The sequence below is a fragment of the Diceros bicornis genome, chromosome 31 (genome assembly GCF_020826845.1).
Source record: "Diceros bicornis minor isolate mBicDic1 chromosome 31, mDicBic1.mat.cur, whole genome shotgun sequence".
NCBI classification, from domain to species: domain Eukaryota; kingdom Metazoa; phylum Chordata; class Mammalia; order Perissodactyla; family Rhinocerotidae; genus Diceros; species Diceros bicornis.
Genome location: NC_080770.1, coordinates 12,044,014 through 12,057,870, shown reverse-complemented (window position 1 = coordinate 12,057,870; position 13,857 = coordinate 12,044,014). Strand labels below are relative to the sequence as shown.

At 50.3% G+C, this 13,857-nt stretch overlaps 1 protein-coding gene across 1 annotated transcript; it reads right to left on the bottom strand.

Moving 5' to 3' along the window:
• Positions 1 to 973: 973 nt before the first annotated feature.
• LOC131395521 (pepsin-3-like) lies at positions 974 to 10,005 on the bottom strand. The gene is made up of 9 exons (XM_058527388.1): positions 9,950 to 10,005; positions 9,339 to 9,489; positions 7,203 to 7,320; positions 6,206 to 6,324; positions 5,303 to 5,502; positions 3,708 to 3,824; positions 2,424 to 2,568; positions 2,233 to 2,331; positions 974 to 1,160 (listed from the first exon to the last, which is right to left on the bottom strand). The coding sequence occupies exons 1-9, from the start codon at positions 10,003 to 10,005 to the stop codon at positions 1,011 to 1,013; spliced, it is 1,155 nt and encodes a 384-aa protein (XP_058383371.1). The 3' UTR covers positions 974 to 1,010.
• Positions 10,006 to 13,857: the final 3,852 nt, after the last annotated feature.

The following is a 13,857-nucleotide window of genomic DNA, read 5'->3' as shown; positions in this document are numbered from 1 at the left end:
AGGAGCACAGGACTGTAATAGGTTTACCAGCAAACGGGATCCAGCTAAGCTGACTTAAAGTGAAACAGATTCATTTGCGGCAGGACTTGTCAGAGCCTTTGACTGGAAAAGGTGCCTCATGAACCTTGAGGGAGGACCTAGAATGTAGCATGTTCCACGCTTACTTTGAAACTATTTTCCATTAAACATTTTGCTACCAACCTCACTCTGAGACACGCTGCTCTAAATAGTTCCTGTTTGCTACTGGGCATGCTCAGCTCTTTCCCTCTCAACCTCACAATGCTCAGGGAACTGGAAAACCATCCTCTTTATTACTGATGGAGAAACTGGTTAGTTCAGTGTCTTGCACGAGAGTATTGAGGGGGTCTCAGGTGTTAGTCTGGGTCAACCAACTAATCACAGTGAGCAGTCAACGAATTTTTGGGGTGCCAACTTCTGTCACCTCTCTGGCCCATGTCTTACAGACATTACTCTCTGTCAGGCCTACTTAGGAATGTCACCATCAGTGGTCCCCTCCCCTGATCTCTTTACTTGTCTCCTGATCTCTTATTGGCTTTGGGAGAAATGAGAAATTGCATCCCTCAACCAAGAACTTAAGGCCTGATTCTATGAGGAGACAACAGGCCAGGCATTTGTGGTCCCCAGGTCTTCATATGATGCTCCCAGCCAGACCTGCTGAGGCCCATTTGTCTTCCTGGCTCCATTAGGAAGTGAGTGGTGCCACTGTCCCTGTGTCTGGCACTGTCCAAATGGTCATTTCTGCCCCCACCCTGGCCCTGGTGTTCTGGCCCCTGTCATGTGAAGGAGAATATGGACAAGGTAAGGCAACTCCCCAAAAGGTTTTGCCGAAGGTTGTGCTTTTATTCTACGTGATTGGTATGAGGGGAAACAGGGCCAAGACCCCATCTCCAGGATCCCATAGGAAGAACAATCAGGAGAACTATGAACATCTAGAGAGGGCACACGACTGAGACCGGATCTTCCTGGGAAGTGGCCGGAAAGACTCAGGCTTAGGCCACGGAAGCCAGGCCAACCTGGTTGTTGGCTCTGTCGAAGACGGTGTAGTACTGGCGGATGAAGACGTCACCCAGGATCCAGAGTTCTCCAGAGCTGGTGTCGAGGTCCGCGCCCTCAAAGCCGCTGATGCAGGTCTCGTCCTCCTGGAGAAAAGAAAGATAAAACCAGAGATGGGACACAGACTCAGTGGTGACAGGCACTTGGGTATCAGCATCAAGCACCACAATCCACTGTGAGGGACATGAGGAGGCGCTTCCTGGCTGGAGCCCGGGGACTCAGCTCTGCCTAGGCTGTGGTCTGCCTGTGTCAGCTGTTCACTGCACTCTGGGTTTCCAGGGATCACTAGACATGATCCAATGTTTCCGGCAGACGCACAAACCCTAACGTCAGCAATGGAGCTAAGGGGTTTAGGGGAACTCAGCTGCCGGGAGGATTTTGGAAGCCCCGGTGACCCAGGCTTTTCTGATCATTCTGATCCCTTCTGGTGGCAAGCAGTCAGTTCTTTTCATTCACTGGGTCACTGGCCCACAACCTTGGCTGCACATTAGAATCTCTTGATGAGCTCTGCCTCCGCACATATAGTTCAGGCCTGATCTGGTACTAATTAATGGGCATTGCTGGGGGAGCAGCCTGGGCATCAGTACTTCCTCCTGAATAACATGGAACCACTGGGCAAAACGAGTTTTCCACCTGGCATTATAATACAAGGCAAGAAGTTTACCTGTGGCTCATGTGACTAAAGATTTGTTACTTGGTAGAGACAGTGGGAACATCATAAGACCTGACCCTACGGAAGTTAGGATCGCCATCTGGCAACCCTTTGTGGCTTTGATGTGGTCAATATCACATGACTACCCTAACCCCACTCTGAGCCTGGGGAAAGCTGTGGCTCTCAGAGGAGGAAACTGAGGCTGAGAGAGGCTGCAGCTGACTCAGAATCAATGGATTAGTAATTGCGACCCGGAGCTTGGCTCAGGGGTCCAGGTAGAAATCCTCTTTTCATGACATCAGTATTTGTTTCCCTTGTTCCTTGGGGGTGCTGCATCCAAGTTCTGTCTCATGCATTTGCTGTGAATGGATTCTTTTTCTCTGGTGACTGTCCAGAGCAGATGTCAGCTTCAGCTTGTGGCAGTGCACTTTCCCTTGTGCAAAGAGGGAGTATGTGGCCACATTCTATGGAGGCACATCTAGGTGGGAGGCCCAGAGCCCCCTTACCTCTAGGATGTAGGCACTGGCAGGCAGAGGGAACTCGACGCCATTGAGGGTGAAGACGATGTCGGGCAGGCTGTCGATGGATGAGCAACTGATCACCTCCTGGAAAGAGCGAGGGTTAGGAGGGATTGCATTCCATCTGCATGGCAGACCCACCACCTGGGTCTAGATCGGGCAGTCAAGGCTGGACCCACCTCGCTGGAGGAGTCCGCACTGGCTCCAATGTAGCTCTGGATATTGTCAATGGCAGAGGTTGGGCCAGCCAGCAGAGAGGTTCCAGTGTCAACAATGGCCTGGCAGCTCCCGCTGCAAGCGATGGTCTCTCCGTTGATGGTGATGCTGAGGGCGAGACGCAAGGAAGGGTCCCCTGAGTCCCCAGGGGCTGCATCTCCTGAAGGGGGAACCAAGTGACCCCAGAGGGTCCCTCCTCCTTATCCATTGGCCAATACATAAAATATACACTTCTCTCCTTCACACAGTCGTTCATTCATGCATTAATTTACTCAAAAAGTCTTTACTGAGTGCCTGCTCTGAGCTAGGCACGGGAGATGAAATGCCAAATGAGGCAGCCACACAGTTTCTGGCTGCAGGGAGCTCGCAGTCCAGCTGGAAACATAAGTCATCATCAAAGAAGAGCAGCATGAACAGGGCACAAGACAGGGGAACAGAAACACAATCCAGGGTGAGGCTGGTGGTGATGGGGAGCAGCCAGGGAAGGGTTCACAAGGAAGCAGAGAGCCAGAGGTTGCCAACGAGGTGAAGAGCTGGAGGAGGACATCCCAGGCAGAGGGGAAGGCATGCAAGGAGGGATGGAGACAAGAGGTGCAGAGGCAGAGGTGGGAGGAACTGATGAAGTTTTAGCATGGCTGAGTCAGACGTGAGGGGACCTAGTATCCCGGGTTGCCCAGGACTGTCCTGGATTTGGTACTGAAAGTCGTGAGTCCCGGGAAAGTGCTCACTCCTGGGCAAACTGGGAGTCACCCTAGCAGCCAGGTGGGGGAGGAATAGCTGGGGAATGAGGCCACATGTAGGAGGGGCAGGCCCAGCAGGGCAAGTTGGGAAGGAATGGGCTGAAACAACTTCTCAGCCATTTTGCCCTGTCCCTAGACTGAAAGTGACATGTTTTCTAGAGTGAGAGGAGCGTGTGTCTGTTCACAGGTCCCCTAAATGTCAAGAAGTGTGGATAGGTGGATCATCCAACTCTCCCTGGGGATGCTGGTGTCCTGTCTCCTGGACTGGAAGGAAAGTGGCTGTCTCATCCTTGCAGACCATCTGGGGTCCCAATAGCCCTCCTCATCCGGGAGGTGATTTTCTCATGGTCTCTCTGTCTTGCCCAACTCCCACCTTCCCCTCTTGGGGTCCATTTCCCTGTGCTGGCTATTCCAGGGGGATTCTGGAAAGCTTAGTTAACTCTGAGTCTAGAAAGAAATGAGATCTGGGGCCTTTGCCAGGACAGTGCCCATCCACAGTGACCTCACCTGTCCACGGTGATCTGCCAGTAACCCTCCTCAGTAACAGGCACCCAGTGCAGGCTTCCAGTGTAGTAAGAAGAATCGATGCCACCAAATATCACCACGCTGCCACTCTCGTCATCGCTAAGAAAAGTGAGGGGAAAAGACAGGAATTCACTCATTCAACTGAACATCTGCTGTGTGCATCCTAAAGCTGCCCTTGGTTGGGCTCTTGCCAGTGCCAGGAGCTCCACGGAGTCTGCGCCAGACATAGTTTCTTTTCATCCTCACACCAAGGCCCAAATAGTGGTCACTATAATTATTATTTCCACTTTACAGTGAGGATACTCAGGCCCAGAGGAGTGAGGAGACTTGCCCAAGGTCACACAGCCAGGGAGTGCCAGAACCTAGATTAGAACTCAGGTCTTTCTGGTTCCAGTGTGTGATTTTCATCACATCCTCTCTCTCGTTGCCGTGGGGACCTCAAGAGAAGTGAATGCGTGACAGTGTTTGCTCTTAAGGACTTGATAGTATAGTTCCTGGTTCTCAGCCAGAAGCAGTTTTGCCCCCAGGGGACATTTGCCAATGTCTGGGGTCAGTTTTGATTGTCATGATTGGGTGGGGTAGGGAGTGCCACTGCTGTCTAGTAGGTAGAGGCCAGGGAGGCTGCTAAACACTCTATGATGCACAGGACAGCCCCCAACAGCAAGAAGTTGTCTGTTCAAAATGTCCTTAGTGCTGAGATTGAGAAACCCTGAGCTATTGGAGAGATGAGACGGCCCCCATGGAATATCTAAGTACCCATAAAGGCAGATGTTGTTTAGGAGGTAACTTGAATAGTAAGTGACCAAGAGGTTAAAAGAGCCCTCCTGTAGTAAATTACTCCTGTTGTAAATTTCGTCCTGGTTACTGGAGTATTCAATTTCTGAATTTCTGCCATTTAGGGTTATATAGAGGAGCAAATGTTGTTGACGATAAGAAATTAATCAGCAAAGAATAGGCCGCAAATATAATAGTCCCCATGTCACCTTTCCTGTGAATCTCTGACAGTACAAGGCAACACTGAGATTATAGCAGAACAGTGAACAACTGAAGGAAAACATCAGCAATGACAAAGGGCTTCAAAAGAGAGGATGAGAGCGTCAGAGGAAAGTTGAGTGTCTTGGGAAAACCGATGACACTCCCATATTCCTGCATAAACCTCAACCATCCAAAACCAACACTTGGTTTATTGTTTATTCCTTCATAGAATTAACTCATAGTCACAACTAGAATCTAGATTTTGTTAACGAATGACAGAAACTTCCGTTCATCATTTAAAAGTTTCATTGTTTAAGATACGAGTCTCGATCAAATCTTCTTTTCATTGCTATGGAACTTTGACCCTTGTTATAAGGTCATTCATTCTCAGTGGTCATCTTTTGGGACCAGTGATGAGAGGATGGTGCTGGAGAGCAAATGGCTAATGACATTTGAGTTGTGTAAGTCAAGGTGACAAAGACTCATGCTGGTAAAATAAGATGAATGAACATGGTCCATGAGAGAGAGACTTGGCAAAGTTCTCTCCAAAGCTACACCTCTCAAGCCAGACCAGGTGACCATGACCTCTATGGCCAACTTACGAGCTCAGGTAGACGGAGAAGAGGTCTTCAGAAACCAGCCCCTGGTCCCATATGTTGTCAAAGACAGGTGTGGCGTCAGAGGCAGAGATGCTGGGGTAGCCCAGACCCAGGATGCCATCAAAGGGAGCATAGTAGAAGTCGTCACCAGGCTCTGTCTCACTCAGGCCAAAGATCTGGTTGGTGTCATCGATGCCTCCAACCTGAGTAGGGGGAACCGAGATGTTCACAATCAGCTTGTGTTGACTGAGCCCTGTGGAGCGCCAGCCCTGGGCTCAGAGCGTCCCTGGTTCATTTCCTGTAGGACTTGGTTTCCAGGGCGTCAAGTTGGAAGATGGATCATCTCTGGGAATGCTTGTTATTCTGCTGGAAATAACTACTGTGGCTGATCAGCAAATGGCCACAGTCTGTGACTTGTTGTGAGAATTGGCTGCAGAACAGATGGGCACTGTGTGTTCTTGTTTCTGATGATCAGATGCAAAGCAAACCCCAGGCAATCAGAGCCCTTGACCCCTGCCCAGCCCTGGAAGGGTGGGGGTGCTGTGGGGCTTTTATGACTGGGGGGAGCCTGCAGGTGGAGGGAGAAGAAAGGGGAGAAGCTGCTAAAAGAGAACTGAGCCTTTTCCTACCTTCTCCCGACTCCACAGCATGCAGCTCGGGTGGGGCTGAGGTTGGCTATTGGCTCCAGGCCTCCCACCCCCTTACCCACTACTGCCCCACCTAGAAATGTCTGTCACATCTCGGCTACTTCCACATCCCCCTCCCCCAATCAGATTACTTTCATGATCGCTGAGACCCGTATGGCTTGAATGAGCTGATTCTGGGGGGTGCACTATGGCCCCCACGGTCCCCAGCAGCTGGCCCTAGGGCTGGGCAGGATGAGGTGGTGAGCCAGCAGGTGCTCACCTTGACAGTGTCGTATCCAAGGATGCCTGTCATGCTGCCGGTGCCATATTCGATGGAGACAGACTCGCTGGTGGCCTCATAGGTGGAGGAGTCCTCAGGGTTGAACTGGTTGTGGTTGGCTGCGAGGACAAGAAGTGACATCGTCAATCTCCAAAACCCGAGTGAGAATCATAGCAGGGGATGTCTTTCTGGGGTGGGCTGCCTTGGTTCTGGGTGGGGCTTGGGAGGAGAAAGGTGACCTTTGGAGCCCAAGCATTCCTAGGTTCCATTTCTGTCTGGTTGGACCAGTTGGGACCATCTCCCTGATGAAAGGTCCCCAGCCAACCCCATCGTCCTCCCAAGGAGCCCTCAGGCGCACACTGAGCAGAGGAGGCCCAGCGCTGCCCATGGAGATGAGCACCTTCACAGCGCCCTGTGTACAGCCCATGTTAGAGCTACAATGTCACAGTCACTGTGTTACAGTGTTACAGCTCAAGTTATGGAGGGGAGGATTCCATGGGCTCCTCCTCTGAATTAAAAGTCACCTTCAAAATCTGGAAGAGAAGTAACTTGAAACTCTGTCCATGACTCCTAATGACAAAGTCTCTGTCGTTAGCAAAGCGATAGATTGTTTTTAAAAGTGAGATCATCACTCATCTCAGTCATGATTTTGAGCCACTTTCTCATGTGAGGCTCGTGTCCTAGCTGGCTCTCCTGTAGCCCTTTAGCTATGGCTCACTTTAGGCACACCTTCCTCCCTTGGACCTGGTTATTCAGGAGAGCTGCTCTCTGCCATTGGGCTGAACTCCTTGGGTGCAAGGACCATGTGTGATTCCCCCTGGATCCCCAGGACATCTAAGCCAGGTACTGGGCACATAGTGGGTACTCAGGAAGTGCCTGTTGAGAGAATCCCTGAAGGTCCCCAGCAGCTTGAAATCTGACCTATTTGAAGCCCCTAAGCTTTCAGGGCTCCCAGGTCAGTAGGTGATGGGGGCCCCGGGCAGAACCAGGCACTCACTGCAGGCGACGCTGGAGCAGTAGGTGGAGGGCACCCACAGGTTGGAGGAGCCGGTGTCAAAGATGACAGTGAAATCCTGAGCAGGGGTTCCGATGCTGATGGTGCCAAAGTACTCCTCCTGCAGGTCAGGGACAGCACAGGTCACTCCCCATTCTGGGGCTATCAGGGAGGAAGGCCTCCCCTGGGGCTTCTCCTCAGCTCACCTCTCCTCACTGCTCTCCTTGCCTTTCTCTCCCTGTCCAATACATCCGTCCTTCAAGGCCCAGCCTGGCCTCCCCTCTGCCTTGAAATCTTCCCTGATTGCATCCCTGGTAGTCTCTGACTGTTCTCTTCTAAGCACCATTAACACCTAATCACAATCCGCTGTCCCCTCTGCAGCTCTGGTCTGGAATGTCTTAGTCTTGCCATCCTAGAGAACACACCATCTCGGAGGACAGGATGGAACCTTATAGAACCCAGCAGAGTAAATGCTTAAATCCTTGTTCAATGAATTATCGATCGGGAGATAAAAAGTCACTTAAAGATGGAAACGTCTGGAGATATCTTGTTCCTAAATTGAAGTGTGTACAGCAGGTTTCAAGAAAGGGCATTGCCAGGATTTTTATTCTTAGTGGCTGTGCTGTCTCCCTTTTCAGCTGTTCTAGCCACACTGGTCTGGAAGTTCTGTGATGATGACAAGCTCATTCCCATTCCAGGGCCACTGTGCTTACTATTCCTTGTGTTAGGAAAATGTTCATTCTGGACCTTTCCTTGGCTGGCTCCCCTCCTCAATCATTCAGAGCTCTAGTCAAACGTCACCTCCACCAAGAGGCCCTCCCTGACCACCTCATCTAAATTTTCCCTTCCCCCATTCCCCCTCTTCCCGTTACTCTAATTAATCAGTTTTTCTTTGTGTCACTTGCCATTACTGACACTATCTTCCATACTTTTTTATTTGTCATTCATTTGCCTTCTCCTCTAGTATAGAAGCAACAGGAAATTTCCTACTTCGTCATTGTTTCCTCAGCTCCTTGCACAGAGCCTGTGGCACATAGTAGCTGCTTCATAAATATTTGTTAAGTAAATAAATGGGCTAAATTTATCAAGTGCTTACCAAGAGCTACCGCCTGTGCTATTCCTCCAAAGAAACCCTTATTGCATTAATTACTCACAACAACCCTCTTGTGGTAAATATTCGTGGTTCTGTTTGAAAGACGAGGAAACTGAGGCTCACTCAGAGTATTTAAATCACTTGCCCAAGGTCACGTAGCTCAGAAGGATTGGAGCCCAGAGTTTGCACCGGGTCTGGTAGATTTCATAGGCTAAGCTCTTAACGACAGACAACATTGCTTCCTACCATTGGCCCTGTGCCATTCACACAGGGACATGCAATATCTACCGAAGGGCAGGGCATTGCCATTAGGAACCAAATAGAACAGTGAGAGATCTTCCTGAGACGCCACACTGATCATGTCAACCCCCCTGGTTAAGATGACTCAGCGGCAATGAGGGTGCAGACCTTCCTCAGAGACTCTGGTCTGGCTCCACCCACACTCTCCTCGGGCCTCTCTGCTCCTCCCTCCCTCATCTCTGCTCTCCCTGAACACTGGCCTCCTTTCCTCAAATGCACTCTGCTCCCTGCCGTCCCAGGGTCTGGCACAAGCTGTCCTGTCCTCTGAGACCCCCACTTCTCCTTCAATGTCCCAGGGAGGCGTGCCTGCCCGCCACCTACCACCCCCTCACAGTGTCACCTTCACTGCATAGCCCTCAGCCTGGTTGTACTTTTCATGCATGGTGAGGCTCAATGAAGATTGTCTGTCTCTCCCTACTAGACAGTGAGACCCATGAGGGCAGGGGCTATGCCTGGTTTCTTCCCTGCTGCTTCCCCCGGGGCCAAGCACAGTGCCTGGCACATAAGGAGGTGCTCTGCATACATAAACACTGAATGAATGAATGAATGAATGAATGAAATCAACGTGTCAGAATGTGAGTTTTCCTGCCTTCCCTGTGCCTGTGAGATCCAGAGAACAGACCTCTGGGTTACTGCCTGGGCGCTCAGAGCCCTGATCCCTCCTCCAAGAACACTGCACACCCTCTCTCTTCTAGGCCAAGTCCTCAGTGCTGCCCACACCCCACCTCTCTTGCCCATGCACTCACATCATAGTAGTTCTCCATGGACTCGACATGTGCCAAGGTGGCGTCCTCCTTGGGGAAGTACTTCCTTGCTAGATTGCGGGGATGCGTCTTCTCCAGCAGGCCATGCTCGATCAGGTTCTTCCTCCAGGACTTCTTTCTGACGAGTGGAACCCTGTGGCAGAGCATTTGCAAACGGGATGGTTTGGAGGAGGAATTGTAATTAGGGAAGGAGTGTGCGCATGGGGTGCTATGGAAGGCCCTGAGGCAAATGAAGCTTCTCCAAGAGAGGAAGAATGAAGGAAGTCAAGAAGGGAGACGCTCCCATTTTTCTACACTACCGCAAAGAGGTTCACTGGTTGCCCAAAGTCGCCCAGCCCAGAGATGGAGCTGGACCCAAACCCAGGCTGGAGTTGAGGGCCTGAGCTATGCATCACGTCTGCAGTAATGCCTCCCCAGAAGGACAGAGAGAGAAGAAAGGAGACTCAAGACGGTGGAAGAGAGCTAGGAGTTGTATGAAGGCAGAAGAGAAGAAGAAAAACAAGGGTGGAAAGAAAGACAGTGTGACAGTGTGACAGTGAAGGGACACAGCCCCTCGGAAGCTGTTCTCCGTGCCCCGTGTCCCCCACACTCACTTGTAGATAAGGCACTCAGAGAGCGCCACCAAGCTGAGCAGCAGCAGCCACTTCATGCTTCTTCCTGGGCCCCAAGTCTCCAGAGAGGGGAAGATGGGTGCAAGGCGAACAGCAGCAGGCAGGAGCTGCTCCTTATATACAGCACAAGTCCTCGGGAACCAGCCTTATCAACCTCCAAACATCACCCGTTATCTTGACCCCAAACAGAAGAGTTCCCGATAAGATTGTCCCCGCCCCTGCGCCATGTTCTGAGAAGTTTCCAGTTGAGCAGCTTCCATTGCAACCACATCCCATGGTTAGGATGGACCTGCAGAGAGTGAGCCATGGAGTGATGGCTTATTTCCCAAACAATGAAAAGGGCTTGTGGGAGAACTTGACAAGATGAGTATTTTGACAATAGTGAACTTAATACTGAACAGGTGTCAAAGGAGCTCAGTGTACCTCGATATGTCCCGGTGAGACAGATGGCTGGGTTCTTGGAGAACAGCTCCCCACTTAGCGATGGGCCATGTTCCTGTAGTGGCTAACCCAAAGCACACTCGTAGGTCAGTGGTTGGGACTCAGGACACATTTCCCCACAGAAATGTCATTATGTGAGGTTGTCGGGTGTGTAACTAGCCTCCAGGACTACTTACGCTCTTCCCTAATATTGCGCTCACGGCAATTGGGCCGAGTCTTGGGACAGTGGTACGTGCAGTACAGAGGAAGAGGAGGGAGCCAAGCAAGTGGGAGAATGATGCCTTCCTTTCCTGGAGGAAGCCAACATGAAAGAGGCCGGTTTGTCAATGGAATCCGTGCCCCACCCCTTCTCTTCTGCACTGCTCCTCTCCCATGCTCTCAGGTTGCTGGAAGCCTCCACCTTTCAGATCCCACCTGGGTCTGATTCTGTCAGGTGCTCCATGCTTAAGACTTGGCTGAATCAGCTGCAATGGAGCAAAGCAATCTGGGCAAATTCATACTAGTGGGTGAATGACTTAGGTAGGTGGTCTTCTTTAAAGAAGATGCTTGCCAATCCATCAGATTCTCTACTTTATGGTGTTTATTTAGCGGACAAAGTGGAGTGAAAACTGATTCAGGAATTGTGGAGGAGGGGGATATGTGGGAGGGATGTCACCAAGAGGTAGTCAGCCCTATCTGTGGGTCCTATTCTGAAATCAGATTCCCTGGGGCACCCCAGGTTTTTCCAGCATCAGTAGGCACAGATTCCATAAAAGCTCCAAATTTCACCCAGTGCTCTGGGTGAGCCTGGACGGGTGGGCAGAGTGGATCAAGTTCAGGACCCGTGGTGGTTAGCACAAAGCACATTTGTATTTAAAACTCACCTGTTAAAGCATCTTTGCCTCTAATCTGGATGCTAGCCTCATATTTTCCACGTCCACATCTTTTGTTGCCTGCTTCCTTTCTTCTCTCTTTTCCTTCCCCTTGAGCCTTTCTCCTTGATCTACACTCTCACCTTTGGGGTGATCTCAACTCTTCCATGGAGGAACTGATGGTCCTGAAAACGCCTACTTAAGTCCTGGGAGCACCAGATGGAGACCCCTGGCTCAAGGCTACCACCAGGTGGGAGGGAAGGAGGGGCATATACGGGGGGTCATCAGGGTCTTCAAATGTCATTAGTGTCTTATGCTGGGCCTGGGTATGTGGGGCTCATCATTATTCTATATATCTTATGTATATGTTCTGCATATCTGAAACCATTGATGATAATTTTTCTTAGGAAGAAAGAAGGACCGAATCTTTAGTGTGGAATTTTTAACTTGGAAATGAAGGGAAGTGTGGTTGGGCGTACAGGGTGAGTCAGAGAACCCTCAGGATTAAGATGTGGTGAAGGAACCATGAAGAATATGACACGTGTTTTATTCATCCCTCATCTCCCTCAATGAATTATTTGGTGCATGGAAGTGTTCAACACAGTGTTTTAATTAATCCCATGTAAGCCTGGCTTAGTTAAGAGCAGCTTGGGAATGTGGCTCAGAGTAGGGTCACGATTCCATAATGAGCTGTTTTTGCCATTTGCCAGGCATTCTGGTAACTAACACAGGGTAACATCCTTTGTGTGTTTCTCTTCCTTGGCAGTTGTGGGAGACAGCTTAGATTTACTGACCTCTGCCTCTTAGCTCATCATGGTATGTAATGTTATTGTCTCCATTTTATGGATGAGGAAACTGAGTCACAGAGACATTGTGCCACTTGCCTGAGGTGACTCAGGTAAGAAGTGATGGAGCGAGGCTTGAATCCAAGTCTCTGTTACTCCCCGTGCCTTCTCCCCTACTCACTGACTGAGGTTTACAGAGGCTCTGGAAGAAGCTTATGAAGAACCCTGGCTCCAGGGTCTGGGTTTGAATCCCAGCCCTGCCTCTGAATGGCTGTAAGACTCAGGGCTGGTGATCCAGCCTCTCTAAGACTCAGTATCCTTACCTGTGAAAAGGAGATAATAGCACCACCAATTCGTAGGATTGTATGAGGATTAAATATGGAGTGTTAACCAGCCACACGCTCAGAGCGGCTAAAATGAAAACAACTGTCAACACCAGGTGCTGACAAGGATGCTGAGCACGTGGACCTTTCCTACATTGCAGGTGGGAATGCGAGATGGCACAGCCATGTTCGAAAACAATTTAGCAGTTTCTTACAAAGTAAACATGCACTTACCGTGTGACTCAGCCATCCCCCTCCTGGGTGTCTACTGAAAAGAAATGAAAAACGTGTCCCCACAATGACCTGTACACAAATGTTTATAAGAGCTTTTATCAAAACTTGTTGTTTCAAAAACTTGCAACAACTCGAATGTCCTTCAGCTTGTCCCGGATAAACAACTGGTGGTGCAGCCACGGGGTGGAGGAGCACTGAGTAGTGGACACATGAGCTGTGGACGAATCTCACAGGTTATGCTGAGTGAAGGAGGCCCGACTCAAAAGGCGGCATTTGTAAAATTATATGGCATTCTGGAAAAGGCAAATAATGAGAACAGAAAACTGGTCAGAGGCCGGGGAAGAGACTGACTACAAAGGGGTTCAGGGGAACTTTTTGGGGTGATGGCCATATTCTATCTCTAGATTGTCCACTTGAGAAGGCAAATTTCACTCTATGCCCAGAGACCTGATGCCCCTGACCGTACAGCAGGTGACGGGCTCGGCCAGTGACAGCCACACGGCAGGGGTGAAGGGAAATTGAATTCTAGGCTCCGCCTGTGGAGGCATCTTGGAAGGGACACACTGGATTCATTTCACATGACATGTTGTGATACCATTAAAGGAAATGAAAAAGAAAAGAGGAATCCACTCATCTCCCCTGCTTCCATTTTGGTCCTCTGGAACCAGGAGTAAAATCTGTCCTTGGTCTCCTTTTCTCCTCCACATTGACTGGTGGGAGTTGTGAAGTTTGCTGGTTGAAGTGAAGCTCCAAAGAGCTGAGTGAGGACTGTGAACATTTCTCAGAAGCGCTGGGCCCTGGGCCCTCCAGAGATGCTCTTTGATGTCATCGTGGGGATAAGGGTGTGTTGACCAGAGTCCATCTGGGAGGGGTAGATAGAGTCCAGACTCCCCAGTGCATCCTGGAGCTGGCATGCAGGGCTTGGAGCCCAAGGATGGGCATTGATTTGGGGGGCACAGCTTGTCTGTGGGACCCATGTAGAAAATTTGAACAGAGGAGAAATGTGTTTGGGAATCAGAAGGACCAGTCCTCAAGCCGTAACTGCAGGACCCATGTGCACATTCATTCAACACATTTTCATTATGCACCTGCTATCTGCTGGGTAGTGGGCATGTTCTAGTTGCTGGGAGTACCTCCATTAGCAACAGGCCATGTATTCAAGCAGTTTGTGGTCAGTTCAAGAGAGGGCAGAGGGGCAGGTCTCTTTCCTTCCCACTCGGATGGGTCTTTGTATCACACTAATGGGAAGCTCTTGG